The 21,923-nt window shown below is 37.8% G+C and overlaps 2 protein-coding genes across 2 annotated transcripts; both read right to left on the bottom strand.

Annotated features, from left to right (window-relative positions):
• Positions 1-443: 443 nt before the first annotated feature.
• tspan34a (tetraspanin 34a) lies at positions 444-9,044 on the bottom strand. The gene is made up of 8 exons (XM_086082848.1): positions 8,953-9,044; positions 6,105-6,180; positions 4,458-4,673; positions 2,912-2,986; positions 2,728-2,835; positions 1,868-2,020; positions 1,696-1,788; positions 444-866 (listed from the first exon to the last, which is right to left on the bottom strand). Exons 2-8 carry the CDS (start codon positions 6,159-6,161, stop codon positions 810-812), a joined length of 759 nt encoding a protein of 252 aa, XP_085938974.1. The 5' UTR covers positions 6,162-6,180; positions 8,953-9,044; the 3' UTR covers positions 444-809.
• Positions 9,045-10,142: 1,098 nt separating this feature from the next.
• Positions 10,143-20,660, bottom strand: rab3da (RAB3D, member RAS oncogene family, a). The gene is made up of 5 exons (XM_086082239.1): positions 20,531-20,660; positions 17,648-17,881; positions 12,085-12,203; positions 11,888-12,012; positions 10,143-10,950 (listed from the first exon to the last, which is right to left on the bottom strand). Exons 2-5 carry the CDS (start codon positions 17,879-17,881, stop codon positions 10,763-10,765), a joined length of 666 nt encoding a protein of 221 aa, XP_085938365.1. The 5' UTR covers positions 20,531-20,660; the 3' UTR covers positions 10,143-10,762.
• Positions 20,661-21,923: the final 1,263 nt, after the last annotated feature.

Raw genomic sequence — 21,923 nt, 5'->3', positions numbered from 1 at the left:
AACATGTTTGACTGGATGAAAACATCTTGATGTATAGCAGCTTATGCCCCCATTTCAAAAAGATAAGGAGGCACATTAATTAGGTGTGTCTCTAATAAAGTTTTATAAGCAGAGTTACAGAGTTCCATCTGCAGTAATCTGCAAAATAAATTTCTTGAAAGCTGTAAGCTGTCAAGAGATTTAAAAGAAATACAGGAGCTACAAAAACCACAAAGTGCATTGACTGAATGAGCTTATGTGATAAACTATAAGACGTTCGAATCCACAAGATTTATCAGGGCAATAAAGTGGGTGACCTCCATTATGCAATTACCATGGCTCATATACCGTACACATGCTGTTTAGGTACTTCAATGATTTTACATTATTGTAGGTGTGTTGGGAAGGTTTTTGAAACATATAATAATCATGGCAAAAACAATAATAAAACAAAGCAAAAGGAGTCAATGTGTAAACTGAACATGAATGTTCAACTTTATTTCTTCAAGTAATAAAAAAATAAACTCATCATATTAGTAAGTGAAATTTTTTTTTAAACTTTTTTCGATTCTGTTTACATTACAAGTTCAACAATTCCACATGTACAATGGCCGCTCTTGACAGTTATTGAAACATAAATAAATCACTGTCAATCACTAAGACACTCGTGAACCAGAAGGTCAGACAAGCGCCATTGGAGGCTGATTGTGATAACGTATACCCGTTAACACCGTTTTATGCCGGTTTTGGCTGAACCACACCTTTATTCACTGGAAACAGCTGACAGGCTCAATTATCATCTGTCTTTACAAAATAAAAAACAGTAATCATCATGCTCTGGTGCCAATGTCCTTGTAGAGAATCATTGAAACCACCATGGCAGCAATCTGCAAACAACAGCAACAATGGTGGGAAATTAGTTTGTTTTGTTTTTTCTTGCGGTACCTTCAAAAATAATTATCCAGCAATTAAAACCAAATGTTTTAAGACTCAAGTTTATGCGTCAATTTACAGTATTTGCAAAAAAAAGAAGAAGCAATTGACCAATTATTTATTGAGACTAATGAATTATAGCCTGGGTTGTTGCTGGAACTTAAGGAAATTCTTCGCCATGTGTGCATGAACACGCAGGTGTTTTTTTGTATTTCTAAATCAAATCATACGTAAACCCTTTTTTTCTCAAATTAATGCTATAAAGAATTTGAAATGAAACTAAGCTGTTTAAGATTTAAGGCTTTGTGGCACAGTTACAGTTTTAACTATGAACATAAACGATTAGAAACATTTTGGGAGAGGCTCAGTCCTTACTGGATGTAAAATTTGAATTAAAAAAAAACTATTTAAAATAATTGTATATAATACTTCTTATTTTCTTTGAATAATAATTAGCCATTTGTTTAATAAAATGTTAACTGTAGTTTATGTGTGTATGTATATGTATATATATAATTATTATTATTATTATTTACAACAAATAAATTAACCAATTGTTTTGTAAGAAGATAAATAAATGCAAATTAAAAAAAATATTTAAGCAATTTTAAGAAAAATGGCTAGATGAATTTCAGAAATATTACACGACTTTTGATAATATAAATGCTCGGTGGGCAATGGGCATAGAACCAAGTGGACGTATGTGACCCATGGGCCGTTTTTTGCCCACTAATAGAAACAAACAAGTAGTTTGAACGCATGCATTTTTATTAATTTTTTTACCTCAAGAGCGGCGATTCCAAGAGCCACGCCGGCAACGATGGCAGCGTTTTCCTCAATGAACTGCAACAGCTTGTCAAAGCAGCCGTCCACCATCTGACGGAGAGATGACACGCTGAAGCAACCCAATGACACAAAGCTCGACAAACTGCTAAACAAATGGCCGCCAAAGTACCTTCAGTTCTGCGGCGAGATGCGCTGCCGATTGGCTGCACGCTTTGCCGAAGGACGTCCCGTTGCAACACTGGGATGGATAAATGCCTCCAGTTTGGACGTAGAAGGGAGAGTCGTTGAAATCGGTGTAGTTCTTGTATCCACAGCACTGGAACTGTGAAGGAAGGAGACAATATCAAGCTGTGGAATAACAGTCATGTCATAGTAATAAAGTACAAATATGTTTATTTATATTTCTGGCAATTTTCACTTTTACTGCATAACATTTCCAGAATATAGTGAATACTTTTACTCTGAAACATTTCCCCCTAACCGTCTTTGTTACTCATGACTTTAGAATAAAATCATCCTTTCTTTTCTTGTTCCTTCCTCGGGTCTCCTGACGGCCTCACGACTCTGACTGGATTCTGAAGTGTTCGGTTCAGGTGAACGGTATGGTCTTTTTTAATAGGTTTTAGGTGAACTAATACATACACACTCACACGCACGCACATGCACATACACACCCACATACAAAATAAAAATGTATAAAAAATATATATAAATAATAAATAAATAAATAAGAAAAGAGAGCAATGATGATGACATGTCAAATCAGTAAAATTACCGAATGAACTGAGCTCTCCGGAAAATAAAAATAAATAAATAAATAAAAATACATAAAAAAAACAATTTAACAAAAAAAATAATAATAATAAATTAAAAACATTTTTAAAAAATTAAAAACAATTGTTTTTTTTTTTTAAATACAATAAAATCATAATTGTTCATTGATGTAGTGCTTGAACCACAGAGCACAAAACGGCATATAAGAGGAAGAAAAGATGCGGAATAGTGAAGTAAACAAAATGGTGGTCCTACCCCCTCCATGGTGGAGTTCCACAGCGATGTCAGGCTTTCGTCCCTTCCGTACTCGGCGGCGAGGCTTTTTTTGACTTCATCTTCGAGACTGCCAAAGACCGTCTCCGCCTGGAGACCATGGACAAGTTCTTGGAACAGCGTCCATGTACCTCAAGGTTGTGAACGAGTAGTCGTCTGTACTTACCAAATCCTTGAAAACGAGCAGCACCACAGCGCCGGCGACCTCAATGAGGAATATGATCAGCACGATACAGAAGAACTGAAGGAGGAGAAAGGAAGTGACGTCAAAAATTAAAGTCAATCATGAGTCCATGCAATTGCACTGATTGAGCAACATTACGGCAACATGCTAAATTATTAACAATCATCACCATCAGACAAGTGAATTGTTGGACCAATATTTTCTCTCTCTACCGAAAACAGATGATCTCAGGATTGTCCCTACTACACGTTTACTTGAACTGTACATAAAACATGATTAAATGTATAGTTCACTGGAACAGTACCCTCACTTAATTTGTATTTTCTTACATCATCCCCCAAGAACAAAGAGGAAGTTCACAAACTAACAAATACACAAAAATAATTATTATACCATTGTTTTTTTTACTTTTGTTCGGGAATTTCAGGTCCTTTATCACATTCCCTTCAATTGAAGAATAAATGGTACAGTCCTATCTGTTAATTCTTAAAGTCTTCCATTATCTTCCATGAAGCAGGAAGTAGCCTACCAACTAATAAATGAGCCAACAAACAAAAATGTAGAGGTTTACCATTGTTTTTCTACTTTTGTTAGAATTTCATCATTTCCTTCAATGCGGAAAAAATGTTAACGTCCTATCTGTTAATTTTCAATGTCTTACATCATCTTCCATGAACCAGGAAGTAGCCTGCGAACTAACAAATGAGCCAACAAAACAAAAATGACGGCTACCATTGATGTTCATGTTTGTTAGAAAATTTAGTTCCTTTTTCGCATTCCCTTCAACCCATAAAAGTGATGTCAAGGTCCTATCTGTTAATTTATAATGTCTTAAATGATCCTTCATGAACAAGGAAGTCGCCTGCTAACTAAATCCGCCGACAAACAAAAACATGGCAAGCTAAGATTATTTTATTTTTTATTTTTTACAGGTTTACTACAGTATTTCTTTTATTCTTTTTACTGTTTGAGGAACTGTTATTTTCTTTTTTTTTCTTTTCTTTGAAAAAAAAAGGAACTGTTCTTTTCATTCCATTTGTTATTTTGTTATTTTGTTTAGCCATCCTCCATGAACCAGGAAGTAGCTAGCGAACTAACAAACAAACAAAATAATATGCTCTGCTAAGTTTTGGGATTTTTGGTAGAGAATCATTTTTCTTTTTACAATTCCCTTCAACCCTGAACAAAAATGGTATTGACCTATCTGTTCATTTGTGATGTTCCTGTCATCCTCTACAAACCAGGAAGTAGCTAACAAAGGGATCAGCAAACAAAAATACGGCACTCGCCCATTGTTTAACAAGTTTATTTTATTTTCTCTTTACCACTCATTTTGAGCCATAATAATAAACAGTACAGTCCAATCTGTTAATTAGTAAATTCCTCCTCCATGAACGGGTAAGTAGCCTGCTAACTGCTAACTTACAAACAGATGGACGACACCAAATCTCTTCTTTACCACAAACCCATCATGCTAGCAATGTTGCCGGAAGCAATCCTATTGAGTCAGTTAATTAATAATGCTCACCGTCAGCAGCATGCACCTGCTCTCCTTCATGGCGCCGCAGCAACCCAGGAAGCCGATAACCAGCAGCACGGCGCCCACGGCAATGAGCAGGTAGCCCACGTTGGTCACCTGGGACACTTCCGGCGGAATGGCCTCAACGCCATCCAGTATTCCCATGAGGGAATTGCTGTCCACTTTCACCCAGATGCCCACTCCCAAGATGGCAGCACCTGCTACCTGAAAAGCCGGCAGGCCCGGATGAGGCAAGAGCAGCATGAGGCACTAGCGACATATTAGCATCATTAGCTTAGCATGAAGACAATTTTATAACATCTGTGATTGGTCATTTTGTTTTTGTTAAACAGATTAACTTGCTTTTAATTTTTGTGGTAAAAAAAAATATGCTAACATTATAGTGATTAGTGAGCCATCAGTTAGCTTAGCATATTTTAGCTACTTTATGGTCGGACTTTTTTTTTTCCTGACTACACAACAAGGTTATTTTAGTTAACTAAAACTAACGAAAAAAACTAAAATTCAAAAAACTATTTTGTAAAACAAAATTAAATAAAAAACGAAAACAAACTGAAACTACATTTCATTATACTAAAACTAACTATAATTATAGCAAAAATGTCCTTTGTTTTAGTCTTTGGTAATCAATTTAATGCATGAGCCTTTGGAGATCGGAATAAGGACATTTCAAAAGTGCAGCCGCCAATAGAAACGCACCTTCAGATGACGTTGCTCCCATGGTGTTTTTTAAATATTGTGCACAAGTAATACACACACTTAAAAAAACTAAACTAAACTAAAACTAATACTGAAACTAATTAAAAGTAAGCATTTATGAAATACCTAAAACTAATAAAAACTAACAGAACCACCCTGAAAACTAACTAAATTACAAAAACAAAACTCAAAACGGAATAAAAACTAACTAAAATGAAAAATTCCCAAACTATAATAACCCCGCTACACAATGATGAAAAATGAAGAGATTTTTTTTTAAATTATAAATTAACATGATTGTGAAAACACCGTTATGCACTTAATAATAAGTCAATAATTTCTATTTTGTGCATAATGGAATCATCTTTTGCATACCATCTGTATACAAAACTTTCACCCAGATGCCCACTCTCAAGATGGCAGCACCTGCTACGCGAAAAGCCAGCAGGAGGTAAAAGCAGCATGTGGATCTAGCGACGTACTGTATTATAGTTAGCATCATTAGCTTAGCATGAACTAAACTTCATAGCATCTGTGATCGGTCACTTCCATTACTGTTAAACAGATTAAATTGCTTTTAATTTTTGCGTTAAAAATGATGCTAACTGCAGTGTAGCGAGCCATCAGTTAGCTTAGCATATTTGAGCTACTTTGTGGTGGGACTTTTTTGATGACCACACAATGATGAGAAATGAAGATAACGATTTGATAAATTAACATGATTGTGAAAACTTCGTTCTGTACTTTGTACAATAATGAGTCAATAATTACAATTTTGTTAATAATATTAACAACGCGCAGTTGTTTGGAACCATCTTTTGCCTACCATCAGTATCCTATACCTTTTGGGGTAAATCTTGCGCCGCAAACCCACGCACACACCAACATTTTGTCAATCTTATGACATCATCATGCAAAGGTTTACAATCAACTTACAAAGATGGTGCCATTGAAGATGAACATCATCATTTTGAGGAAACCTGAGCAACACATCTTGGTGGATGTTTTCACACTGTTGGCGGGAAAAAAAGAAGAAATTAGTGTTGATGTCGTTGTGACTTTTGGCGGCGTCTTGAATCCATGATTAAAATGATACGGTACATGAACCCAGCATCATTTGGGGGTTTTCAGGTTTTTTTTTTAAAAACAAAACAGGTGACAAGAAAAAAACATTGCAGTTTGTTAGTCATCGGGAAGTGAACCAACTCAGTAAACAGTAGTAATATTGCACCAGTAAATGCCTTAACACGAGACAGCATCTCCGTTGCTCACATTTGCTTTAGTTATACATTAACCAGCCAAAGTAGCGGACACGCACCTTTTTCCTTCGTTATCATAAGTTTCAGTTGAAGCCGGGCTTCAAATTGTTGCGGATGTTCATTTCGCCTCATCATACAGTCCATATTGTGTAGCTACCGCACAAAAACTAAAGATCATCAAAACATGGGCCTCGTATCATTTGTAGGCCTCACTTAGGCGGAACACGAAAGAAACACGGCCCACATTTTTTAGTACAGTAATGTACACATTTCCTATATTTAGGTGCAGTGTTAAATGTTCAAATTGTGCCAAATGTTACAATGACTTGCAATAGTATAATTATTTATATTTATTTACATCATGAATATTTGCCCATGATGGTGGTACGTGGAGCAGTATTTTGAGAACAGCTTCAGCTTGCAAATGCAAGTCATCTCACACCAACCTTCAACCTTTGTACACGTTATTATAAAATAAATTTTATCATCATTCGATTTGATTAATAATTAAGACGCACATAGTGTCTTTTTTCCACTCGGGAGTAATCTGGCAGATAAAAGATGCTCCCATAAAAGTTGATAAAAAATATGTTGCCATGTAAGCAAGCATTGCGATTATTGGGCTGCATTTATTCCATTGGCCTCCGGTAACGTGTCATCAATGAGGGAGAGGCAGTGGTCGCAGGTAGCACACTGATGTCATAAAACACACCTTGTTCCTGACCTTACACACCTTTGTTAGCCTCTGATCCCGGCATAAACAGTTACAGTTTGTTTTTTTCCCCTTCTTTATTGCCTCTTTAACTGTCAGTGACATCAGCCACCTACTTGGCAAATTTGTTCCCAGACACAATAAAATATTTTCCATGTCGTCAGCATCGGAATTTGTTTGAAGGTAGCAGAAATGGGAAAATAACTCAGAAATACTCCCCGATATTCGGACTACTTTTTGTTGTGGAAAAAAAAAAAGATTTTTCATGGAATATTTTAAATTATTATGATGAAAAAATTGGATTTTCTTCGTGATGTTTTTTTTTTAATTGACAAATATTACAATATTTTTTTTTCGAGAATAATCATAATGTTACAAAAATGACATTCCAGAGTAAAGTCATAATATAAAGAAAAAAACATAACGTTACCTTCGTACTAAATATATTGTGAGAATAAGTCATGCGACAAGATAAGTCATACATTTATACAATATTGTAATGTAATGCATGTTAATGTCCTAACATATGTGATCTTACCGTGTGCTGTTCACAGATGCTTAAGGAGATTATTTGTATGGGATCTATAGATGGTAATGATATTCTGTGATGTATTAACCAGCATTTTTAGATTTATTTCCTTCTTTCGCGTAAACCTCAGTGGGAGTATCGGGAAAAAAAATTCAGTAGTTCAATTAAACAATTCTTACATAATTTCTATATTAAAAATGTTTTTCTTCTATACATAATCTTAAAACTGTGAATTTTTGGGTTTCCAATAGCTGTATGCTAAATTATACAAAAAAATTAATGTAGAATAAATCTAAAGCTTGATCTTTTACTTTTTCAATGAAACTACTCTAATAAACCAATTTTTATGGAATTCTATTGTATTGAGTTGCACCTGTATTTCATCACTGTTCAATAAAAAGCATGTACAGCATAAGGATTAGGGGTGTGCCCAAAAATCGATTCTCATAAGAATCGCGATTCTCATTTATTCATTACGCTTCAGAATCGATTTTAAATGTCTCAAAATCGATTTTATTTAAATTATTTTATACTGTCTTCTCTTTGTTTGTGTGTGCCTTTATTGGGAGCGCTGTTCATGCTGTACCCGATTTGGCCACTTAGGGGCAGTGTAGTTCCATGCGGTCTGATACACTGTTAAGTTGTAGCCACATTAGAGAGTAGGAAAAAGTCACGATCAAATTATTCCAATAAAAGTTGTTTTTTTTGCAGCGTCGAGCCATTCTTTTGACTGATAAAAGTGCCGCAAGTAGAGCACTAATTAGCATTAGCGAGTCAGACTGGAGTAGATCATTACGATTCCTTGAACATCTTTCAATTGAGGCAAAAATCATTGTCTATCAAATCATTTTGAATCAAAAATCGTCCTTAATCGAAAATCGATTCTGAATCGAATCGCACACCCAAAAATCGGAATCAAATGGTGAGACATTCAAAGATTCCCACTGCTAATAAGGATGTATGTCTAAAAATTTTGAAAATATTAGATTTTTATACAGTATTTTGATAGATTACAAGCAAAAGGCAAATTGGAGGTTTGGAGTTTGTAATGGATCAGATACTTTTTTTATTATTATTATTATTATTTCAAGTTGTTGGCATCTATCATCTAACACAGGTTGCCAATGCAATACATTGATTCTTATGTTTAACATTCAATTACAATTAATTAATTAGACAATTGCTGTTATATCTGACTTTTAAAGAGAAAATACAGTTACTGAGCTCTTCATGACAATTTAAGCACAGCGGTGTCAAACGGCATGTAACAGAGTTCATTCATACCTGTGCCGCAGTGACTTGTGTGGATCAATCAGGAGTGTGTGCACCAAAAAGTTTCCGCGCGTTCCTTTATCTTCTCTCCGGCTTCACACACATAAAACCAGATAGGGGAGGAGAAGCGAGTTCATGCCCTGCACGTCACTGACTTTTTTTTTTTTTTTTTTTTTGCTTGGCAGATAAGCAACATTTCCTGGTGGTCAAAGTCCCTTCAGACATGGCAACATTTACGACACAATCACAAGCATTTACAGCTGATGTAAAATGAAAATAGAAATATTGACTTACCAATGAAAGATTTCTTATCTGGAGCACGTCAACTGGGTCGCTTCAAAATCGAGGACAATAAAATAAACAGTACAGGACACAAGATACTCCGTAATGTACTGAAATAAGGTCAATTTTTTTTTACTAGCGTATTGCATTCATGTGGGGAAAAAAACCCTCCTGTTTTTCTCACAAATTTTTGGGGGGACCTTTGTTTTTCTTGTGTATTTTTTTTTTCTTGGGGGGGTCAATATTAAAAAAAACAGAAGAAAAAAAAAAAGAGCACCAGCTTCTGTTTTTCAGAGTATTTTATATTTATTTGTTTTTACCTCTGAACTCCAAGTGACTTGTTGCAGACTCGCTAATGGCGGACACTTTCCCGCATACCTCCAACGTACTTTCAACTATATGACTTACTGGCTCAGCTAAGGTACCGTAATTAGTAGGCTAACACACAGTATTGGTAATGTGCTATACTTTTTTACTGTATACTATCATTCTAATCTAGGTTTATCGTTTTATGGAGCATTTAAGTATACGAACATGTTAATCGAGCGGCATGATTTTAGTGAGCCACAAGTCAATTTTCTACGGAAGTGTATTGCATACAGGAAAGTGTCCGCCATTAGTCAAGTCAGAGTTGAGGTAAAAACAAATAAATATAAAATACTCTGAAAAACAGAAGCTGGTGCTCTTTTTTTTAACATTGACCAACCCCCCCCCCCCCCCCCCCCAATAAAAAATACTCCGAAAAACAGAGCACCAGTTTTGTTTGTTAATGTATTTTTTCCAAGTGAATGCAATACGCTTCCGTAAATATCTATCTCTATTGGATTATTAAAAGAAGGAAGGATATCGTTGGACCAACTTTTAGGTGGGTGAAATCCAAAAAGCTCAGTCATTTTTGTAATAAATAAATACTACAACACTTTAGAACAAAAACAAAAAATAAGTGTTTTATTCCAAAACGTAACATCAGACATGTTGCAATTGCAAAGCGCCCTTTAAATCCCCCAAGTTGAAGGCAGAAATACAAGAAATATTGTCTTGCCATTGACAATTTACTTTAGAAAAAACAACAACAACATTCCAAAACAATTACAAAGCAAAGAGCCCCCAGTACCTTGACATCAGTTATGCAACCTCCTAACACGGCCACAAGGGGGCGGCATGACACAAGTACTGTGATCCTCCCTGCTCTCAGGTTTGGTCCATGTGTTTACCTGCAACAGGTGCCTGCTTCCACACGCACACAAAAGTGATAAACAATAAAGTCGCAAGATAAAAGGCACGTATTTGCAAAGCAGCTCTTTGGCATTTCAGTGTAACAGTCACATTTAAATAAGTCCCGATTGTGGACGGATAGGTCGACAAGCATAGTGTGTGTGTGTGTGTGTGTGTGGGTGTGTGTGTGTGTGTGTGTGTGTGTGTGTGTGTGTGTGTGTGTGTGTGTGTGTGTGTGTGTGTGTGTGTGTGTGTGTGTGTGTGTGTGTGTGTGTGTGTGTGTGTGTGTGTGTGTGTGTGTGTGTGTGTGTGCGCGCGCTGGACATCAGCATGCACAGCCCCCCTGGATGCCGTGGGGCGGGTCCTTCAGGCCGGCTCCCTTGTGATTGGCCGACGGAGAGGCGTCACCGTTGATGCTGTCGTTCATCTTGTCGCAGATGACGTCCACCAGCTTGTCAAAAACCTGCTTCACGTTGACGCATTCTTTGGCGCTGGCCTCGAAGAACTCAAAGCCTACGAGGGCCAGCAGAACATAATACGTGATAGCTAGTTAGCAGTTCAGCCAGTCACAGTAAGATTTTGAAACCGTACCTCACTACTTGACATAACATTGGTCTGCTTTTATGGCCTTACATCTAGGAATGTCAGGTTATAAAAAGTGTTTTAACCTTTTAAAGTGATTTTGGTGTCATTGGGAAGTTTATTTCATGCATTTTCAGGCTAAATGCATTAAAGAAATGCTGATAGAATATAAACCCAGTAGGAGTTCAAAGCAAACATGGTGTCAGCATTTAGTCGAGTTATATATTCTTAATTGTGTTAAATTCTTCTTTTTTTGGGGTCTTTAATTATTTAGCCTTTAAATGTTTTACTTCAACTTCTTGAATCATATCGAGTTACCTCTTGTGTATGAAATGTGCTATATAAATAAAGCCACATTGACTGTCTTGCCTTAATCTATTTTAGCATGTAACCATTTTGAAAATTGGGCCAACAAAATGTTAATCCTTCCGGATCTGCCTTGACATTCTCTTTACTTAAACCAGCTCAATCCAGTGTCTGCTAACTGTTAGCATGCTAACATTATATTCAGTTTGATCAGGCTTTTGAAACAGTACCCGACTGCGAGACAAATACAATCCCAACGCTAGCATATCACGCTAGCATTTTATGAAGTGCGAGTAGGATTAGCATGCCAACTTTTAGCTTCTTAGCATGAGATGCTCCTATATGTACGAGATCATTTTACGCAGATTACTAGCATGCAAGCTGTTAGCATACAAGCATCATTACAATTTATACTTTATATTTATAATAACTATTAGTATTATTATTATAATTATTATTATTAAATTTATACTTTCACACATCATGCTGTTTGCTAGACAAACAAAAATAATAATAATAATAATCTGACCTGAAAAGCATGCGCATGTTTTCCTGCACTGACCTAGCTCTGTAGCGAGTCTCTGACCATCTTCAGTGGAGACCTGCCTGTCTTCCTCCAAGTCCAACTTATTTCCAACCAGGACCACCTGGGCGTTGTCCCACGAGTATGTCTTGATTTGGGTTCCCCTGAGTAACATAAAATTCAAGGTTCGTTTGCTGCAGCACAAGCCTCAAACACCTGAACTAGGAACTCATTACCAGTCTTGTACTGCCACGAAGGACTCCTGGCTTGTGATGTCATATATGAGGAGGAATCCCATGGCGCCCCTGTAGTAAGCTGTGGTGATGGTGCGGTAGCGCTCCTGACCCGCTGTGTCCTGGAAACAAAAAGGCGCCTTACAGGAAGTGCGGTAGAAACGAGTGGCGCTCAGATCAATTGGCCGCAGATCGCGATCGGCCGATAAGTACGTGATCAAAATACCGTCGATCATTGCCGATCACAAAAACGGATCACCCGTAGCTTGTGCTTTGCGGCCAACTAAAGACCAATAAAGCAGTACAGTAAATTAATTGTATGTGGTGCCTAAAAACAAAACACAAGATCACACTATTTACGTTGCAGTGCGTGCGTTGCCCACTTCAGTCGTTTTCGGCCTCCTTACTTCAAGTTCGATCAGAAATCATTTTCAAATATTCATATACTGCATCATGACATGGCACAAACACCAAGAATGCACTTAGGAGGCAGCCACAAATTTGTAATGAATGGTAAAATCGATAGAGGAGTGAGTGGGGGCATCTCAGGACTTCAAAGTAGGCATTTATGTATTTATTGGCTTAGGGAAATATTTATTAAAAAATTCACGTCACTTTGTAAGAGATGCTGCTGACCCTGGGAACCTTCTGAACCATTTGTTTTTGTTCGACATTAAAACAAAGAAATGTGAAAGACGATTTAGATTTGAGGTATTTTTAAATTTGGGGGAAAAAAATATTTATTGTAGAAAACTACAAAGAGCTATGGTATTTACTTTAAAGTAGCACTAAGGAACTTTTCAGCCTTGAGAAAATATTTTCATAACTAACTTCTGATGAAACGTCGACTTAAAACTAGTTGAATGGTAACTTTGCCATGGCCCGGGGGGGTCTGGATAATTTCTACTGGCACTAAGCAACTTTGAGGAGGATGGTAGGAACACTGCCACAGACAAAACTACAAATGTTCTGAGTGCTTTATGGCATACGTCACTTCCCAAAGACGGAAGTCAATTTGAATGTCGACGCACGATTACTGCTTTCCTGAGAGAAGCTGCAAAACAACTGAAATGTTTTGTCTGAGGAGACAAAAAAAGAAAACAGGGAAGCTTTCCGGATAGTCAAGGATCAACATTGACACTGCTTTTGCTGGGGTGAGCTAAAAAATTAAAAAAAAAACACACACAATGCGCTTGTCCTCATGGGAAATGTGGTCTTCCTTCAGGCATAACATTACCACTTTTGTCCATATGGCACCGCCATAATCAACAAAAACTGAAAGTTCTTTAGTGTTGCTTTAGGTTCCCATTTAACTTTTTAAGACATACTGATAACATTGGGAGCTCCCTTAACATTTTGTTGTCTAAGATTTCTTTTTTCAAAATAAATAACAATAAAAAGACTTCTACATTTTGAAAAGTCTGAAAATTTGTTCAATAAACAGAGTCAAGATTAGCATTTGTGTTATAAAAAATTCTGACGCAAATATCCCCCCCCCCCTTATTTTTTTGTTTTACTGAAAATGAATATCAGCTCCAAATATTGGTTATCAGCCTCCTTGACTACTAACAATCAGCATCGTATCAGCCCTGAAAAAAACATATCGGTCTATCTCTACTCTAATGCTAGCACAACAGGAATGATCTCATAGCTGGTCTGCCAACATGATGGACCACTAAAATAGACAGTACAGTAATTTCTGGACTATTAGCCGCTACTTTTTTCACTTGCATTCCACCCTGCGGCTAATACAAAGGTGCGGCTTATCCATCAGATCACACTATAAAGAAAGCACAAGAGCGTCAGGCAGAGCAAAACCAAGTGAGCCCAAATATAGTAGGAGAGACAAAACGAGAATGAGACAATTTGTGCCCTCATTATGGAAAAGAAAGTAGCGGGAACCTGGCGCGGTAACATTAAAACACCTGCGGCTTACAGTCGGGTGCGGCTTATATGTGTAACAAACTCGAGTATACCCCAAATCTAGCTAGCGCGGCCTATAGTCAGGTGCGCCTTATAGCGCAGAAATTACTGTACTTGATTGAAGAACATGAATGAAGTAGCAAAATCCACCCGTTTTTACCCATCTCAGGGGGCGGCCATCTTGCCATTTGACATCACTGTTGCTCGGGTAACAACCAATCACAAAACAGGTTGTTTCTTTGAGACAGGAATTACATTTATCATTGCTGTTATACTTTTCAGTAGCGTAGTACAAATATTTGGACCCTCTCCAGAAGCTAAATAATAGAAGTTTCCACAAGGATGTTGGCAGGCAAAGGAAAAAGCGACACGGTAGCCTGGGCGATCCCCACAAGGAAACGTGAATGATTGACTTTGGAGACTAGTAAATCTCTCCAAACAGAAGAGTGTTGCACCACCCAAAGCACACCAGGATACACTTTTCCTTTTTTTCTTTTCTTTTCTTTTTTTTTATAGCACAACAATAAGTTGTGAAGGTGAGACTGTTTGTCTTTTTTATGCGTGGTCTGCTGGGGAACTTGAATCATCATATCACGCTTCACGTGGAAGCACAGCAGACTTAAACAGATGAATTTAATATGCGGTTCCATTATGAAAAGTAATGCTAATGTTGCAGAGCAGAATGTAACAAAAATGAGTGGTTTCAGCGGTCCCGTGGAAGCCATTGTAACAGAATTTGATCATTGCTCCTGATGTGCGCAGAGTGCTTACGAGCAGAATACATTCCAACAAAGAGGGAGGGGGGCGGGCGGGCGAGGGGAGGGGAGGATGTATTGCTTTCATCTCGCAGGATTTGCCGTGAGTGAGCCGAGTCTTGTCCTGGTGGGTGTCGGGCTGCATCGTAAGCACAGTGGGCCCCCGCCCCGCTTAAAACATGCATATTTCATGAAGTGTACTGTCTGGGGAGCGTGTTAAACATCAACTAGCATTAACACCGCCGCGTGAGAAATGACTTGATGCCACATGCACGGCAGCCAGGCGGAGGCCAAACGGGGCTGAGGGGGAAAGCGCGCGACGATGGTCTCCAAGCCTCCGGGCTGCACGCTAGAACCTTTTAACCTCAGCTTTTATTGGCTCAAGTCAATTTACAGCACTGACATTTAAGAGGCTATATGTTTTTTTTCCCCTAACAATTTTGTTGATTTATTATCTGTCAAAGCTGTTTTCCCTGCGGTGTTATTTATTTTACCCACTACACAGTAGAAACAAGATGAACTCTGCACCGCATATTATTGGCTTAAATTGTCCCAAATCTTTTCAAAATATCACCTTTGCTGGAGGCTAATGATTCATCTTTTACTTCATTTCTGAAACATGATTTTGATCCTTTTTCTTTTATTTTCTTTAACTCCCCGATGAGTATGAACGAGCATGCGGGCCAAACTGAAAAGAAAGAAAGGCTACGAGCAATTTGTAAAAAGTTGTAATATTTTGTGAATTGTGTAGCATTTAGATTTGTGTGTGAATCTGTACATTTACTACTTAAAATGACTACTACTATTATCATAACATTACATTATTTTCTCTTAAGATGGCAGTAGCTCATGTCGAAAAACGTTGGAACCACAAGGACATGGTTTGAGGCCCATAACATACAAAAAAAAAGCAACTACCGGTACAATAGAGATGCTATTCCGCAATTTGATTACTGCCGGGGAGCCCTTGAGCAATTCCTGAAAATTAAGATATTCTTCTCAGAAGGTTGTGACTTTATTCTCGCAACGATGCACTTTTTCTTCTCCTAAGATAGTTTTTCTAATATTGCAACTTTTGTCTCAAGTCTATTTAATGGTATTAATTTTAAGAATTTATAACTGATACATTTCCAACTTTTTTCTTGAAAATGTACGTTCTTTCCCAAAATGTTACTATTTCATACTTTTTTTCTTGAAAAATATCATTTTTTTCTTTTAATGTTGTAACATATTCATCATCATTTTACAAATTAATTCTCATGACTATACAACTTTTTGCTTGAAAATTAAAATATTTTTCTTGAAATTTTGGCTGAATAGCGGTTTTTAAAAAATATATAACTTCAATTTCATGATTTAATGACTATTCTCATATGGAATATTTTGTTCTAATTTTTCCTTTTTTTGTGATGCCATGATAAGGAAAAAGAAAAAGCAAGGAAAAACAAAAAAATGCAATTTTTAAACCTAACAATGTTAACTTGTTAGAGCAATATGTTAAAGAAAAATAACATATTTCATCATAATTTAAAAAATTTATTTTCATGTCTATACAACTTTTTTCTTGAAAATTACAATATTTTGGGGGGAATTTTATGACTCATAAATGTGGGTGAATAGCTGTTTTTCTTGTAATATAACTTAAATTTCATAATTTAATGACTATTCTCGTATGGAATATTTTGTTCAAATTTTTATACCATCTTATACCAAGTATAAGAATATTTTAAAAAACAAGGAAAAACAAAAAGAAAAAAAAGGCATTTTTAAACATAATGTTAACTTGTTATAACAACATGTTAAAGAAAAATCATGGATAGATTTTGAGTGCCATTGTTGGGGAGAGTAAAACACTACAAAAAATAGTATCCCGAAAATCAGTGTCTTAATGAGGAAAAATGTGAAAAGGGTCGACAAATGATGCTGAAACACAAATACGGAGCGTAGTTTCAGACTCACTGTGATATTCTTTGAATTCAAATTTCAAAAAAGCCTTTTTACAAAGCATCTCACATCTTACTATGTGATGGCGGAACATTGGCATGATTCATCTGCTAAAATTTGGATTTTGGAGTTTATTTTTACATCGTGTATAAAAAAAAGTAGGCTTATTTTGAAATTCATAATCGAGTTAAAGAAGATTAATAGCAGCTCACAATTTTTAGAACGAACGTGGTAAAAGTTTGTTTATTCAAATCCTTTTTTTTTAAACAAATGTTTAGAAAGAAAAACTGGTGTTAAGTAAAATCGACATTACGCATCTGCATGTATTTTTTATTTTGCTTTTATGGCCTTAAATGCACCATATATAGTCTTTTGTAATGTTGTATTTTTATTGCGTTTCTTTGCCAGAGCGAATCGCCCGCGTGCGTCTTCACAGTGCACTGGGGAGATGTAGTGCGGCGTGAAGTCTACAGTATGTTGCTTCAGGTTTCTTTTAAATATTCATAAAGAGATCATAACTTCAATAAAGCTCCAGGGGTGTGAACATAAAGATTAGTAAGTGTAAAGGCCAATAAACATGCATAAATAACACTTTAAGTGTTCTGTGCGCAGCCGTTTTAGTAACCCAAGTATCTTTCCAGGGCCAGTATTCTTAAAATAATTAATAAACATAAAATGTAAAAGTACTGTTATAGTATCATTTCAACTTATTTAATATAGAGATACACTACTCCCAAAAAGTTTGTGATATTGAACTTGTGGGTGAAATTTCAGGATGAACCTAAAGCACACCCAGATCATTTGCAGTAAACTAGTTGACGCTGACTCAACAGCGCCCCTGCTGGTTGGAGACTAGCGGTGCGTTCCATTTTGCATGAGTTACTTTCGTCAATTCCTCAAAACTTTTTGACAGATGGATGACATGACCGTCTGTTACGCCTCACCCAGATCTGCAGCTTGATGCGCTTGTCGTTCCTGTAGATGGTCTTGACTTTAAAGTCGATGCCCACCGTGCTGACGAAGGCTGACGTGAACGAGTCGTCCGTGTAGCGGAACAGGAAGGACGTCTTCCCCACGCTGCTGTTGCCGATGATCAGCAGCTTGAACATGTAGTCGAAGTTCTGGTCGGCCGCGTCCCTCTCCTCCCGGCCCGGACCCGAATCTCTGGCTGATGCCATCTGTCAAAAGTGGGAGACGAAGAGGAAAGACGCTCGTCAGGCAAAGCGGCAACCTTCATCAGGATGTAGGATGTGCGACGTGGCCTGGTGCAAGCGTAAGTACAAACATGTTATCATAAGCTGTGTTTGCTCGTAAAGGAGTTGCTGGTCCTCCTCCTGTGTGAGTCAAGAGCTCGCGTTCTTGGCAGACAATTGGTCAATTCTTTTATCTCATGTTATTTGGTCATTATTCATCATTTACTTGGATTTGGCATGCATGTCAAGATAAGACAATAAAAGTGACGATGAGTGTTATTTATCATTACCAAACTGTCAATACCATTTTCACATTGTATAAAAGTACTTCAACTGAAACTTCAGCTGTGTTGATTGAGCTCGGCAGCAACGCATTTTAACTGCAGTTGCAGTGTTGCGCCAGTACGGAGGCGCTATATCAACAGCAGTGCACCGGAAAGACCTGAAGCAACAACCGAAGAAGAAAAAGTTTCCTTTTTTGTCTTTTTTAATTTTTAATAATTGCAGTTTAAAAAATGGCAAAAATTAATGGCCACTTTGTATTTATATAATTTCTCATTTCTAGTCCCCGATCGTAAAATGGCTGCACGAGGGCGACCGATGATGGTGTAGGTCACCGCCGCGAGTACCGATAGTCACCCGTCATAGTCAGTCTGATATCACCACTGCTTCATTTTGAGCCAGGAAAAATAGCAACGTTCATTTGTCAAAGAGAAAGAGGGAATTTTTTATTTATGGATTTATTTACATTTTCCCTCTATAAAAAATTATGCCGACACTGGGAAACCCCTACACTTTTTATTTAAAAAAATGTATATATGTATTTTGGAAAACTTTATTTACAGCAGAAACCTTTAGGGAACTATTTACTTGTTTTTAATTAATAGCTTAACACATGCTGACGACCCTGGAAGCTCCCTGCAATTTTGGCTATCATCTATAAACAAATCTGTCAATTGTTTATTCAGTGGTACCTCGGAGATTGAACATAATTGGTTCCTGTGAAGTGTTCAAAGTCCGAATTGTTCAACCTCCGAAAAAAATTGTTCCTATAGGAAATAATGTAAATGCATTTAATCCGTTCCCAAGCTCCAAAAACAGAAAATTCCTATTTTAATTTCTATTTATGTTTTTTTACATTTATAGTACAGTTGCAGTATTTAAACAATAAAAAAACGCAAGTCTGCATTTTCAACAAAATTTGAAATGACTGTATATTTTCGTTGTTGTCACTGTAATGAAAACCAAAGTTGGAATGCACATATTCCTCCATCTGACAACTTGCTGTGATCCCGGGCCGAGTGAGTGTAAAAAGGTCCGTGACGTCACCGTAAAGGATCTCAGCCGCTCGGCGATTCAACTTAACGCTCGCCCGTCAGAAATCCATCCCCCGGGTAATAGCCGAGTAAATGGTAAATGGAAGTGTTGCTTTAAAAACACTCCATCTTGGCTTGTCACAGCACGGTCATGAATCACGGCCTGACCCGTGCCCCGCCCACCATCCTTCTCTATCCATCGCCCGAGACTCCTGTTGGTCATTTCTCAACGCGGCCTCCAAACTTATGGCGCCGGTCGATGCTGAGCCCGGCGCGTCTCATCCATCATCACCCACTCGTTCATCTTCAGCCATTCACCGTCTTCCAGCATCATCAGGATGCTGAAGCGTGCATTCGTCCTCACGTCCACCCACCATCCCCTCTCTCTCTCTCTCGCTCGCTCGCTCGCTCACTCTCTGGGGACCTGATCAGCATTAGCGCTCCCACCAACATAAAGAAAGTCTGGCTCAGCAACACACACAAAACACACAAATGTTGCTACACATCATTGAGTTGTACAAAGTGGCGGGTTGAAACAGGAAATGTAGAGGATTTAGACCAGGGGTGTCAAACTTGGTTTCATCACGAGTCACGTTGTAGTTAGGGTTTGAGATGTAACGAAGCACAAAAAAATAAAAAAATAAAAATCACAATTCCGGGTGTACCAAAGTTCATGGTTTGGTTTACAAAATTTAAAAAGTGAGGCTCATGTTTTATATAAGGGAACAGATATGACATTAGAAATGAAGCAGCAGCTTATATCAGACATGGGTTTTTTTTATGAATATACAACATTAATAGTTTGACTTCCTTTTAGGATGGATGCAAACAAACTCACAGTGCGAATTGTTATGCTAATTACAGCATACATCCGAAGAGCCCAGTTTAAATGCAACTGGAAGTTGTGTTTGTACCACGCTAGCTTTTTTTTTTTTTTTTAACTGTCAGCAAGAAGCTGAGCTGCACTGAGTTTGTTTATGGACTAGGTATGTGGCTAAAGGGCAAGGCAGGTCCACTTCAGTTTTAAAAAGAAGTCAAGAAAAAATGACGACAAGGTTTTCACAGGCCACGTAGATTGATGTGGAGGGCTGGATCGGGCCGCGAGCCTTGAGTTTGAAACATATGATTAAGATGTTGTTGACATGTTGTTTGAAGTACTTGTGACAAGCCTGCATGTCACGTGGGGACATGGCACTTGTTGACGATTAATTCAATTATCCACACGCGCATTTTGAGATTCACATGCGACATGAGCAGGACAGGTTTCACCAAACGACTTTTTTTTTCTCTTTTCTTTTTTGGAGCACGCCGTCGGTACCTTAGCTGAGTTCGCTTCCTCCGTTACGCGTCGTCCTCTGCCTCCAGATGGGGATTCAGTGTGTGCTGCTCCCGGATCTGTGCATGCATGTGCTTAGTTGCTTACGGCCGGGAAGTCCACTGTGCGACGCGGTCAAGTGTGCGCTCGTGAAGACAAGGCGCTTCCGGTCTTGTCTTTCAAAGTAAGAGACTGAAATAGTAAGAAAGGGTTGTAAAACGAGAGCGACAAATAAATGTAAACGTTATATTAAACACAAATACATTGATGGAGTAACAAGAGGCATCATTCGAGGTTTTAAGCTTTCAGTGAGTTATTCTACTTACTTACTTACTTACTTACTTACTTACTTACTTACTTACTTACTTACTTACTTACTTACTTACTTACTTACTTACTTACTTACTTACTTACTTACTTACTTACTTACTTACTGTACTGATACCAAGCAGAAAGTGGTGGAGAACATTTTTGTTTCCCAAAATGAAGAATCTTTATTCTACACAGTGTAATGAATAGAAATTATGCTACTGTTTTAGCTGTGAATGTATTGTTATTTATCTTTGCCTCTCTCGAAGTTTATTAGTAGTAGGGGTAGTCCCGACTCCCCATTACTCACACTCGCTATACACTTCTAACCATGCCCATCTTAAATATAATTAAATAAAAATTGCATTTTTATGACACTCCATGTCAAGTTATTTTTAGTTCGTACCGAGGGCTGCTAAAAAAAAAATGGCCGCCGTAGTCTGGACATCGGTGCTGTAAGAGGAATGTATTGTACAATATAGTCTGATTATGACTCACTTGAATGAATTAATAAAGCAGTGGAAATGTGTTTTCATATACATGATGACATTGATTAATGTCGTGTAATGCTTTTGTAGAGGGGGGGGGGGGGTACAGAATTTAACGATTGTTTTCTTTTCGGTCTGAGTATATGAGGTAGATGCCACGGACTTCCGACATCCGGGTTTTACACATCAGCGCTGTTTCCAGCCACTGCTGGCCTCGTTCCAACACTCGCAGATGGGCGGGAGGGCGTCTCGACTATCTGAAATGCTTTGGACACTGACACAAACACTACACACTCGCAGCCTCGCACCCGTCGACGAGAACGCGCAAGCAAGGGGCACAAAGGCGGAAGCGCAAGTACTGGGACGCGGCCCACACGTCTGAAACCAGAAACGGAAACAAAGTTGATGGGTGAAAACCCAGAAGTCCCGCCTCCTCCGTGGCATATAGTCCATAGTATATAATTATCATCCATTCCTCTTGAAATAGCATTGCGGCGTATTTGTTGTTGTCAAAACGTAAACTGTCACGTCTTTATTTTGAAAGTGGCCTCAAATATGTTTCCGGCAACGGTCTCCTTGGTGCACCCAAACCGATTTAC

The sequence above is a fragment of the Leptonotus elevatus genome, chromosome 8 (genome assembly GCF_054856555.1).
Source record: "Leptonotus elevatus isolate MCC_2025b chromosome 8, RoL_Lele_1.0, whole genome shotgun sequence".
In the NCBI taxonomy this organism is placed as follows: Eukaryota; Metazoa; Chordata; class Actinopteri; order Syngnathiformes; family Syngnathidae; genus Leptonotus; species Leptonotus elevatus.
This window is presented reverse-complemented; position numbering and strand designations above follow the sequence as displayed.

What these genes read in the sequence shown, in the direction of transcription:
- rab3da (XM_086082239.1), bottom strand. Translation starts at nt 17,881, where the DNA reads ATGGCATCAGCCAGAGATTCGGGTCCGGGCCGGGAGGAGAGGGACGCG. An exon ending in GCATCAAGCTGCAGATCTGG is followed by an intron (nt 12,204 to 17,647) that starts GTGAGGCGTAAC and finishes TTTTGTTTCCAG; the next exon opens with GACACAGCGGGTCAGGAGCG. An exon ending in GAGACTCGCTACAGAGCTAG is followed by an intron (nt 10,951 to 11,887) that starts GTCAGTGCAGGA and finishes TGGCCCTCGTAG; the next exon opens with GCTTTGAGTTCTTCGAGGCC.
- tspan34a (XM_086082848.1), bottom strand. Translation starts at nt 6,161, where the DNA reads ATGTGTTGCTCAGGTTTCCTCAAAATGATGATGTTCATCTTCAATGGC. An exon ending in GCAGGTGCATGCTGCTGACG is followed by an intron (nt 2,987 to 4,457) that starts GTGAGCATTATT and finishes CTCCTCCTTCAG; the next exon opens with TTCTTCTGTATCGTGCTGAT. An exon ending in ATCTCGCCGCAGAACTGAAG is followed by an intron (nt 1,789 to 1,867) that starts GTACTTTGGCGG and finishes TCTCTCCGTCAG; the next exon opens with ATGGTGGACGGCTGCTTTGA.